Source organism: Lepidochelys kempii, chromosome 1, assembly GCF_965140265.1.
Source record: "Lepidochelys kempii isolate rLepKem1 chromosome 1, rLepKem1.hap2, whole genome shotgun sequence".
NCBI classification, from domain to species: domain Eukaryota; kingdom Metazoa; phylum Chordata; order Testudines; family Cheloniidae; genus Lepidochelys; species Lepidochelys kempii.
In genome coordinates, this window is record NC_133256.1 from 300,320,992 (window position 1) to 300,333,470 (window position 12,479).

At 39.8% G+C, this 12,479-nt stretch overlaps 1 protein-coding gene across 7 annotated transcripts in view; it reads right to left on the bottom strand.

Annotated features, from left to right (window-relative positions):
* IMMP2L (inner mitochondrial membrane peptidase subunit 2) overlaps nt 1-12,479 on the bottom strand; it is an 852,317-nt gene that overhangs the window by 564,730 nt on the left and 275,108 nt on the right. The window contains exon 4 of one of the 7 annotated variants that reach the window (XM_073328097.1): nt 6,304-6,916. The exons of the other annotated variants lie outside the window; for them this stretch is intronic. Coding sequence (XP_073184198.1) covers nt 6,838-6,916 — 79 coding nt within the window. The 3' untranslated portion in view covers nt 6,304-6,837. Of the gene's footprint in view, nt 1-6,303; nt 6,917-12,479 lie in introns of those variants that run through there. 7 annotated transcript variants of the gene reach the window in all.

Genomic DNA, 12,479 nt, shown 5'->3' on the forward strand with positions numbered 1-12,479 from the left:
CTGTTACTAAAACTGATCTAATAGTCAGAGTCTGTCTGGATTATTATCATGAATTAAAGTAACCATATGATGCAGATTTTTTAACAGAATTAGAAGCTTTCTTTAAATGCTAAATAGTTGTCGTAGGGTAAGAAGTCAATGCTCAATGTTAAAATAACTTTCACTGAAATAAAAAGGGCAACTACAATTTTTCAAAATGGCAAATCCCCTGATATACATTATATTATTTTTAAAAAATCCAATATTAAACTTCTCCATTTTGAGTGCTTATCTTCAGTATTAGTTTTTGAAATTCTATTGCTGATATATCACATCACCATGATTGGTTTTATACGTAATGCAAGTACATTTCCGTATGGGCTTTTAAAATTGTATTTTATTGCTTATGTAAAGTGATAGATTGACAGCACTAAAAATCAAAACTGTTTATCTACAGAACAAGCACAGCACTGGCTCTAGAAATGAAAGTTCTTGCTCCCCCACTGCCATGCTGGTATGCTTCAACCCGGTCCTGAAGGGGCCACAGCCAGGTGCAAGAAGATAGTTCACGCTCCAGGCCGTTAATCACTGGCTTCTCTGCTGGTCTCCTCACAAGGTTGAGTATTTATACCAAAGGTGTTGATACTTTTTGTGACGTCAATATTTATCTCCTAGGAGCCGAACTGAGATAACCAACTCATCTCACAGACATCACTGACCAGCTATAATGTGTAATAGCTGTCCAATTCTGAACGACTGTCGAGGCCCCATGTACTACGCAGGTCATAAGATGCAAGTTATATGACCCTGAATTACTTGGCAGGAACCCTAGTGCAGTTGAGCCCTGCCCTCTCCCCATCACTCTTCACCCAGAATACAGTGCAATCCTCCTTCTGTTTATTTTCAGGTTACATTTAGTTTCCTTTACATTCCACCAAATTTTGGAAGTCCTGCAGATTATTCTATCAGCCCCAAACCAGTAGTGCATAGGAACCACAAACAGGCTGTATTTCACAAGCTGAAAATCGCCTAGCCTAGGAAAGTCCTCATCTGGTTTAACAAGCTTCTACATCATTACCAGTCCTGATGTTTGTATAGGGAACATACCAGGACAGATGGCAGGAGCGCTACTGTGTTCTCAGCTGACAGATTGCCTTTGAGGGGCCATTACCAGCTGGCATGGTTAAAACTGCATCAGGGCCAGAAGACGGCAGGTCTGAGAAATAGGTAAGCACCATCAGTTACTTCTTTGTCCATCCATTTCTCTTTCCACGCTAAGCCCAGCAGACACTATGGGACTATCTGGATAATCATCAGGGCTAGAGACTTTATTTTTAAAAACAAATGAAAGCTTAGATTCCACAGCACATTAAACAGCAAAATCAAAAAGAACAAATATTATGCTGCAATCTTTGGAGCCACACAATCACATTATGCAGTGAGCCCTAATTACAGTCCCAGAGGTGAAAAGCTCCATACCCTATTACCATTCTGGACAAGCACCAATTTATGGGACCTCAAACAAATTAGAAAACAGGCCACAAGAAAACTGCTTCTGCATCGTTAATCTTTAGCCATTTCCCCCACAAATTTGAATACAACCTGACTATGACCCTAAATGTTTTACTTAGAAAAATACCCCTTCCACATAATTAGATAATGTAAGCTACATATGAAAATAAAGGGGAAATGCTAATGATTGTTACATCCAATTTCAAAAGTTATCATTTGATAAAAGGATTTAAAGCAGACCTGATTTATTTGTAATGGGATTTCTCATATCAGAATGAATTAACAGGAAAGGGATAATTAATTATAATTAGTAGTAGCAAGCTCCAGACAGGGACATTGTGCCAGGCATTGTACAAACATATAATGAAAAGACAGTCCTTGCTCAGAGGGTTTACAATGATAAATAGTATTGATTCTTTTTTAGGTTTTTTTTCCTAATAATGGTAGGAAATAATGGTAGGAAAAGGAGAAAGGGATTTTAGGGAAACTGCTGACAGGTGTATTTGGCTTAAGTTCCTTTAATATGATATGATAGTATCATGAAACATAGTATCATGAAGCATTAAGATCAAATTGACGCAATGTAGTTCCTGTCAGTGAACATATTTCACTCCTATGTGGAACTATAAAACAGACTCCAAGAATTCAGATGGATATTTGTTTGAATTGTGTCCAAAATTATGTCCACATGTAGATGTGGTTGACAGCCGTTAGCCTTCAGTTCCAGCAAGCAGCGTACAAACTATCGACCAAAGCTATTCATCTAGAGTTGTCACTGTATTCTTTAACTGTTATTTTCACACCAATAAGAGAAGTCATCTGAAACACCACTGCCGTAGTATTTGCTGCTGCACAGAAAGACTATAATTAGCTTGTAACTTCTCTATAAGTATAAAACACAGGGTAATTTTAAATATTTCTTCATTTCTTTCATAGCTAAAGTACTCTTTTCAATATTTTCCATTATGAGACCCTGTTTTCAGTTGCTTATAACTTTACCAAACTTAACCGTTTAGACTGAAATTTTCCATGATATGTCCCTACTTCGGGTTGATTTTATTCATTTATTTTTAAAGTTTCAGCTAAAATGGCTCAGCTGTTTCTGACAATGAGGTAAGGGAAAAAATACATTGTTTTGCCAATATTATAAGATTCTTACAACCATTTCACTGAGAATCTTGAAGGCCTCTGTGCTTTGGAGCAGGAACTTGAAATCTGGCAGGGGGTCCCCCTTCTGTCAGGTTATACCTTTTGATGTTCCTGCGAAAATCCACCCAAATCTGGACAAGTTATAAACCCCTGAGAATCACAGTTTGAACATGCTCAGTAGAGGCTTGATAGAGACTGCAGCAAGGGCACTGGATGGACTGCAAAAAAGTTTGGGGAGGTGGAAGTGGGAGCAATGCTATTCACCCAAATTTGGCTCAGCCTCTGTCCTACCAGCAGGGAAGGGACTCCAGCCATTACACCACCCAGCTCTGCTCAGGGGCCAAGGGCCATGGGCTGCAGTATTATTCTCTGACAAGACCATCTACACAGAGCATGCTCCATCCCCTGACAGCTCCTAGATGTTAACAGTACTGAGCACACATAATTGCTATCAACTAGATCAACACCTCAGACTGAACGAGGAATCTCCAGAGCTAAAAGCATGAGTCTCTACAACTTGAGCTAACGAACCAGGCTCTCTAGTTAAGAACTGTAACAGACAACATCCTCTGTGGATCAAGCACAGAGGGAGACACATAACCAGGGATTCTAAAAACACAAAATTCTCCAATAAAAAAACCCAAAATTTGAAAATCCACATTTTTCTGCACTTAAAATGAAATGCTGAACATTAGTTTCCCTATCCACAATGTACAGTGGAACCACATTTATCCAATCGAATTGAGATTGGGGCCAGATCGGATAAGCAAAAATTCAGATAATCCAGAGAATGGGGATTCAGCCCCAGGTGGGGCTCCTGCTGTCACCCCTCAGCAACAGGGCTCCTGCCTGGGACTGACAGCCCGAGGTCTGCTGCCTGGGACTAAAGTGCCTTGCCCATTCTCCAGATTATCCAAATTTTTGCTCAACTCATCTGGTCCCGGTCCCAATTAGATCAGATAAATGGGTTCCATACATTGTAGTTAATATATGTTTTTATTTTTTTACAAAACATAAATACTAAAGATTCTCTGTAAAAATGTAAATTCTGCATTTTTCCATGGCAAACAGATTTCTAGGATCCCTACAGATAGCACACTGACTAGGGGGTTACACACACTCCATCTGAGCCACAGAGTATATAGGGGCTCAGCAGAACTTTTCTACCAATTACTCCTCTGCATGCCAGGGGTCCATTCTGGGCTGGGCCTGAGAACTATGTGGAGACTGTCTCTCCTGTAATCTCAACATCACCAGACTCCCCACTGCTGGCTGTACTTGGACTTGCTTGAATGGAAGTGTGAGAGAGGAGGACAGGGCAGGTTAGGACAGACAGAGGCAGACTAGGAGGTGCAGATGTGTGTGGGGTGGGGAAAGCAGACTGTGGGGTAAAAGGAACAGATGGAGACAAACTGGGAAAGGAGCAGCAAAAGGGTCTATGTACACTTGAGCAGTCACTCCCCTCCAGAACCTGAAATTGAATCCAGGATTCCAGAGTTTCAACATTACTCTACAGTATTTGCTGCATTTCCCAGCAAATATCTGGGAAATCCATTGTCAAAGTAGATGTCCATTCCCCTATACTGGCTGTTTGATACAGAGCCGAACAGAATCTGCTACTATTAATTACTTCATCAGATCAACCAAGAGAGAGGTCTGTGCTATGGATCTAAATGTTTCAACTTTCAACTTGACATTTCTTAACTTTTGAGTGTTTGACTTTGCAAACGTATTGTTCTTTTACTACAAGATTTTTTTTTAAATACAGAGATTGGTGTTTGCTTTTATCTTTTAATTTCCCATGAACCCTTAGTATGCAATATGCTGTTAGTAGGGAAAATAGTTTCATTTCAATGGTTGTTCTGCTATCCTCATTCTTCAGATGTGGTTGATAAAATAAAATATGTTTAAATGAAAAAGTATCACTAAATGTTCCATTATTACAAATAGATCCCAATATAGTTTGTTTAGCTATTAGATGATTATGCAATTAAAATAATTCAATAAACTGATTCAACTTTTAACTTTTTTTTCTTAATGAAGAAACATACTGTGAACTTCTCCTCCTTACTTATACTCAGGCTCCTGTTGGGTCCGAAAGAGACTGATTTTGTGGCCTCTTCAACCACCAGGGGCATCTACTGCCTTGGACCAGCCTACAGATCACACTCCACCACCTGAGAAGTTCCAGCCTACTAGCATGTGTAATGCCTCTGCTCAGCCCTTTCACTCTTTCTTCATGTAGAAGTGTTTCCACACCTCATCATTTTTATTGCCTGTCTTTAAACCCCTTTTATTTCTGCATTTTGGAAATGTGTTGGGTAGAACTGAAAAGAGTGACAGATGCAATGCTATAAACAACAGAATATTCAGAGACTACTGTATTAACTTCATAAATGTTATATATATCTTTATGGGGTTGTTAATGATAGTATTCCTAACTAAATGGTCAGATGCAGAAACTAAACAAAATGGCGTCACTTTCATAGAACATACAGAACTCACAGAGTCCACTGTGAGAACTGACAGGCATGAGACTGGGACCAACAGAAATAGGCCTGCCTATGGGAGGACCTGAAGTATAAACCTATCAGAGTCTCCATGTGGAAGATGGTTGACGACCTGGTAAACTAGGCATGCATGTAACTTATGAAACTTTTTGTATCATAGATTTCTCTGTTTCTACAGTCTATGGAATACTCATGAGATGTTCTTGAAATGAAGTCATACAGCATCAGTACCAGTGCTGACCGCACTTCATCAGGTGACCAAAATAACAGGTCCTGAGGTGGTGAAGTGGAACATTGTTGTTGGTCTTCCCCCAGGTCACATTCCATTGGGTATTCTTCCCTGTCTGGTGCTGCTGGTTTGGCCAGGGATGCCATCAGGGAATGAGATCTCCTTCTCTTCCTCGAATGTGGTGCAGATCAGCTCCTAGAAGCATCTGAATACAGACCCCAGTAATATCAATAAGACTACAACAGCATGCAATACCGTTATTGGCCAGTCCAGTGTCTTTCCTGGTGTGATGGTGGCTGAGTCCTGTAGGTAGAGGCAGCTGATCTTTCTGCTCTGGATCTGTTTGGGGAAGGTGAGAACATGTGCACAGAGCAACAGGAATATGGGTCTCTTCTAAACAGAAGAGACATCTGCTGTGCCCATCTTTCAGCAGAATTAATTTGTCACAGGATGGGCAGGGCTTGAAGCCCACAGGTTTAGAATCCAACATGTTAAGATGGCCTGTACAAGGAGCATTGACCATCAATATTCAGTCCAGAGAGGTCAATTTCCCTCATGGTGGTTCTTTATCATTGGATCAAAAGACTCCTGTAGCTTTTGAAGAATTTTGAGATGTAGCCAGAGCTAACGAGTAGCAAGTCAGATACAGGTTCATCTCATGGACATGGATGGTAAAAGGGAACTGAAGGAGGGTCACAGCTGCCCCACCCTTTATGGTCTCTCATGAGAGCACAAGCAGGCCCTGATGGACACTGATATTTAAAGTACCCTGATCTCACATGCATGAGACACAAACCCACACACAGTGAGATTCACACTGACATATACTTGAAGAACAAAACATTTTTATAAGGTAGAAACAATTTTTTTTAAATATATTTCATTTCTCGACAACATTTTTATGTTTTGTCCCAATTCAGGACAAAATGGAATTTTAAAATCTTAGCATTTTCTACAGGACAGGAATTCTGTTTTTCCACTAGCTCTAATGAACAAGTGACCTTAGGGGATTCATTATGGATACCAGACCTAAGATATAGGTACCCATTTCAAGAACCTGTGTTTTCTGACTCCAAAGGTGTGAAGGAGTGACTTATCAGCAGTCTAATGGAGATAACCACACAACCTTATTGAGGTTTCATTTTCTTCACCCCCAGGTACTAACTACAGTTTTGTTAAATACTTTCTCACCTTTGTTACATCATGTCTTAAAAGTTCTTTGGGAAAGGGACTATGTCCTCTTACTTGCATTGTGAGGTACCTAGCACACTTTTGTACATTGCAAAATAATAAACAACAGCAATTATTACTTCCTGCCCCTTTCTTAATAGTACATTCAAATATGTTGTTTGGTTTTTCGACCATCACTAAATATTGTTCAGGTGGTTTCATTGAGTGAACCACAGTAGCAGCCAGATTTTTTTTCCTTGATTAGTTACAGTTAGAATGCATTAATGTTTAAAAATAGTTCAGATTATTCCTTATGATGTTCATCAGATTATTTCTTATGATGGCATCTGTCAATCTTGAAGTTAAACTGGAAAAAAAAATATAATAGGCATCAGTTGTCTGGTAAGCTTTCCTGGCTCAGGTTCCAATTCATAAAGGATATTTGTAATCTGCTACTATGAACAAGCTTTTTTCATGATTAAACTTCTTGCAGATGGCAGTATAGTTATGTAGGGCATTAGCCATTTAAAGGTAGCAATGCATTCTGGTATTGATTTGTTTGGAATAGCCATAAAAAGATCCTCATCATCCCCTTTCCTCACAAAACAAGGCTAACAACAAAAGTTCTAGTGTTCACTGTATTTTCTACAAATGTAAATATGGTTTCTCAGTTTGAAAATGGAAAAATGTAAACAGCTGAAGTCCTTGAGATTCAGAATAACTTAACAATGGTATGTACTTGCACATTTTTAACAATGCCAAACATGGCTGTACAAGAGTGAAAACAGGATGTTGTTGTAAGTTAAGTTCCCCACTTAGAGAGTAGCATTCTTAAGGGGTACCGTACCTGCGTAATACCATTCATTGTCCCAAGTAGCTCACAGTTTAAAGACAGACAAGTAGATAGCAGGATGGGGGAGGGGAAGAAGAAGTGCATGGTTATGTTCAGTATCAATAAATAGGGCATGTAACTTATGCTCATGAGTGACAATTTAGCAAGTTTCTTTTAGGCATCACAGGAAAGATGGGAGGAATTTGAATGTAAAGAGGGCAGCGGTCTTGCAAATGGGCTGAATAAAGTATTTTCATACTGGGGCAAAAGACGACACAGAAGAGTAAGACCAATAAATTAAGGCCTAGAACTGAATGGAACTCTGGAAAACCGATGCCACCTGCCTTGTTAATGTGGCAAAGGATAAATAAAGGAATCAATGATGCCAGTTATAAAATTTACATAAAGTTACAACACTGAAGTATGTTCTCTAGGGTACAAGGCAAGATAAAACAGCTGAAAGCTACTGAAAGCCAATCTGACTGCTTTCGAACAAGTTGTTTAATTATATATTTTACCTTTAAATATAATTGAATCTTACAAGTGCTGCCACAGGCAAAGGTCATTCTCAACAACTTCTGTTTAATTAGTTTGCAATTTAACATATCAGCACTTGTTGTGCTTTTTCATTACTACAGGAAGTTTAAAAAAACTGTATAAAAGCATTGTATTATTAGCAGATATTTGTACTCTTTGAATAATTTAATTACAATTCGTAAAAAAATAAATTAAAGGGTTTTCTTACCTCAATCTCATTTGAAGTTGCAATAAACTAAGCATCTAGATTCTAAGCTAAAAACATAATCTTTAAGGTCAATTTTGAGTAGCTTCTTCCAATGTCAGGCTATAATCTTAGCTTGTCATATCTCACAGGCTAAGCAAAGCTACTTAGTACTTGGAAGAGATCGCCCCATTGAAATCTCCAGGTTTTATTGGAACAGGAGGATTGGATTCAGTAGGTGGGGTTCTTCCCACAGACAGTACTGAAGTCCTAGTCCCAGTATTAGCAGCTGCTGTCCTGTTGGAGGCGTCTTCTTATTTTATTTTTTTATGAGCAATAATAAATTATTTTTATTGGTATAACCACCGTGCCTAGGAGTCCTAGTCACAGATCGGGACCCCATTTTGCTCGGCACGGTATGAACGCAGAACAAAAAGCCGGTCCTACCCCGAAGAGCATCTTACAATTGGATGACAGGCAAAATTAAATTCCTCCAAATTCCTTGTAACCCACAGTTCAGATTGTACTACATGTCCATATCTGTGCCTAGTCCACAGAGGATATCTGTTACAGAGCCTGGCCATTCAGCTCAAGCTGTGGAGACTCGTTCTTTCAGATCTGGAGGTCAGTCCTCACAGTTACTCAGAATGGTGGCTGTCACACCTTTGGCACTTTTTTCAAAAGTAGCAGTAGCAACACGAGTGCCCTCAAAAGTACAAATCTTGTAATTACCTTCTGCATACCTAGAAGTTCATTATGATTTCAATTAGATACATTCTTCTTCACTTCTTTGGCCTAAATTATTGTGAAATGTTGCAATGAGTAATAAAAGAACGATTGTTTTCAAATCTATAGTTGGCTAGATTTCAGTGTGGAGAGGAAAAGGGAAGTAAAAAAAAATATTTACTTTATGTCAACCTTGTAAAATTCTCTTGGAAATTTACCAGCCCAGGCACAACCCCTACTTCTCCACTCTTATGAAGTTGACAATAATAATAGAAAAAATCAATGATATTTTATTCACTTGTCAGAATAAATAAATATTACTCCCCCCAGGAAAATGGATGAGTGAAGCTTAGCAAAGCTGTCTTACATTTTTGTTATTTATGTAGTGCTGTAGGTGGTCATGGCCCTTTACAATATGCACAGTAAGAATGGATTTAGAAGACATACAAAAACACAAACACACTGTAATGGGGAGGGACTCACCACCGCAGTGCCTCCTGCTGGCCGTCCTGGGAATTAGCTCTCATTTGGCCGGAGCACCCTCATCTAGTGACGTCTCACCCGTCGTCACTCTCGCCTCCATCTCTAGGATCCACGTCACTCCCCAGACCACAGCATCCTTTTCTGCACACAGCCCTCCAGTTGTGCCCCACTAAGTTCTCTCCCCAATTCTGGGGGACCCAACAGTCCTAAGTCCAGCCACTTGCCTCAGGGGCAAACTGCAGTCCATGCACTGGCCACTCCCCTCGGTGGCAAGTGGGGAAGACTGAGGACTGTCCCACACACTACTGCAGGTCCCAGCCCAGGGACCCTATAGCCAGAGGCCACATACTGCCCCTCCTCCTACTCCGCCATCTATTTCCCTGGGCCACTTCCCGGCAGCCCTAGCAGCTTCTCCGCCCTTGTGTCAGGGCCTCAGTCTGGCAGCTGTCAGGCTGGAGCTCCCTCTTGCTTCCCCTAACCCTGCCCAATACTGCTCTTTCCGTGGTGCTTTCTCTCTCAACCCTCCTACAGGACAGCCAGTCCTCCTCCTTGGCCTCCAGGAAGAGACTACCTCTGTTCTGCTCAGTAGCCCTCCTTATATGGGCCAGCCTGGCCCTGATTGGCTGCTCCACTAAGCCTTCTTCCTATTGGCTGGCTCAATAAGCCCTCTTTTAATTGGCTGGGTTCTGCGCAGCCTCCATTTAATCCTTCTTCTACCTGTGTGCGGCAGCTGCCCCATCAAAGACACAAATTCTTATTTTGGTTAGGCTGGTGTAATCCCATCATAATGCACTGATGTCAATACAGTTATCTAGACTTGTAAAGTGTTCTGGGATCTTTCTGTATTAAAGGGCATTATAGAAATGCAAGATTCAATTAAATTAACCTAAAGAGGTAGACTACAATGCACTTAGCATGATCAATATTTACAGACAGGTTATAAGATTAAAAAAGGAAAATCAATTCTTTGTCGCAGTCTTGCTCTCCTATATGAAAGCAAACATCTCTGTATGACTTGTAAATTCAGCCACAACCACTGCAAGCTCAAGTACAGTGGCTATTTTTATAAGATACGAATCAAAAACATCCACCTGCCTGAACACCATGGTTTTTTTATTGGAGTCACATTCTTCCACTTTGTCTTCAAAAGCTAAAATACAATTTTTTGATAAATAAAATTTTAACTACAAATTTTAACTAAGCAGTAATGAGATAAATGGGAAGGTTCTCTCATGGACTGGTAACTGGTTAAAAGATAGGAAACAAAGGGTAGGAATAAATGGTCAGTTTTCAGAATAGAGTGAGATAAATAGTGGTGTCCCCCAGGGGTCTGTACTGGGCCCAGTCCTATTCAACAGATTCATAAATGATCTGGAAAAGGGGGTAAACAGGTCACAAAATTTGCAGATGATACAAAACTACTCAAGATACTTAAGTCCTAGGCAGATTGCAAAGAGTTACAAAAGGATCTCTCAAAACTGGGTGACTGGGCAACAAAATGGCAGATGAAATTCAGTGTTGATAAATGCAAAGCAGTGCACATCGGAAAACATAATCCCAACTATACATATGAAATGATGAGGTCTAAGTTAACTGTTACCTCTCAAGAAAGAGATCTTGGAGTCATTTTGGATAGTTTTCTGAAAACATCCACTCGCTGTGCAGCAGCAGTCAAAAAAGCAAACAGAATGCTGGGAAGCATTAAGAAAGGGATAGATAATAAGAAAGAAAATATCATATTGCCTCTATATAATATAGAATATATCTTGAATACTGCGTACAGAAGTGGTCGCCCCATCTTAAAGAATATATATATTGGAATTGGAAAAGGTTCTGAAAAGGGCAACAAAAATGATTAGGGGTTTGGAACAGCTGCCGTATGAGGAGAGATTAATAAAACTGGGATTTTTCACCTTGGAAAAGCGATGACTAAGGGGGGATATGATAGAGGTCTATAAAATCATGACTGGTGTGGAGAAAGTAAATAAGGAAGTGTTATTCTCATAACACAAGAACTAGGGGCCACCAAATAAAATTAATAGGCAGCAGGTTTAAAACAAACAAAAGGAAGTATTTTTCACAGTTAACACACAGTCAACCTGTGGAACTCCTTGCCAGAGGATGTTGTGAGGCCAAGACTATAACAGTGTTCAAAAAAGAACTAGATAAATCAAGGAGGATAGGTTCATCAATGGCTATTAGCCATGTTAGGCAGGCATGGTCTCCCTTGCCTCCATTTGCCAGAAGCTTGGAATGGGTAACAGGGCATGGATCACTTGATGATTACCTGTTCTGTTCATTCCTCCTGGGGCACATGGCATTGGCCACTGTTGGAAGTCAGGATACTGAGCTAGATGAACCTTTGGTCTGACACAGTATGGCCGTTCTTATGTTCTTAAATGCTATTTTATATCATCATGAAATATTACACATCAATTTTTTACAGAATACATTATGTCCAGTCAGATATAGATTGTCACCATCATTTGAAAAAATACCCGACACCTACTAGCTTGAGGATTAAATCTGAGAACCCAGGTGGAACACCTGTGTAGCAATCCCAACCTCCCAGCCTCCCCTGAGAAATGACCGCTGCAACTTAATGTAATAAAATTGTGTAATGTCTGTCATACACCATACTTAGTTGTAACATACTGTCAATTATCTTTCAATTTAATAATTTTTAAGGAATTATGTCTCCTCCTTTTGTTATGTAGTCTTTTCTCAGTGAAATTAGAGAGGATACAAAAAACAGAAGACCCAATAATAATGGGGGGTTTCAACTATCCCCATACTGACTGGGTACATGTCACCTCAGAGTGGGATGCAGAAGTAAAATTTCTAGACACCATTAATGACTGCTTGTTGGAGCAGTTAGTCCTGGAACGCAATTCTTGGAAGAGGCAATTCTTGATTAAGTCCTAACTGGCATACAGGATCTGGTCCAAGAGGTGAATAGAGCTGAACTGTTCAGTAATAGTGACAATAACATAATTAAATTTAACATCCCTGTAGGGGGAAAATACTAAGCAAACCCACCACAATAGCATTTAACTACAAAAAGGAGAACTATACAAAAATCAGGGAGAAGTTAAATGGAAATGAAATGAAACAGTCACAAGACTGAAATGCCTGCAAGCTTCATGGAAACTTTTAAAAAACAACATA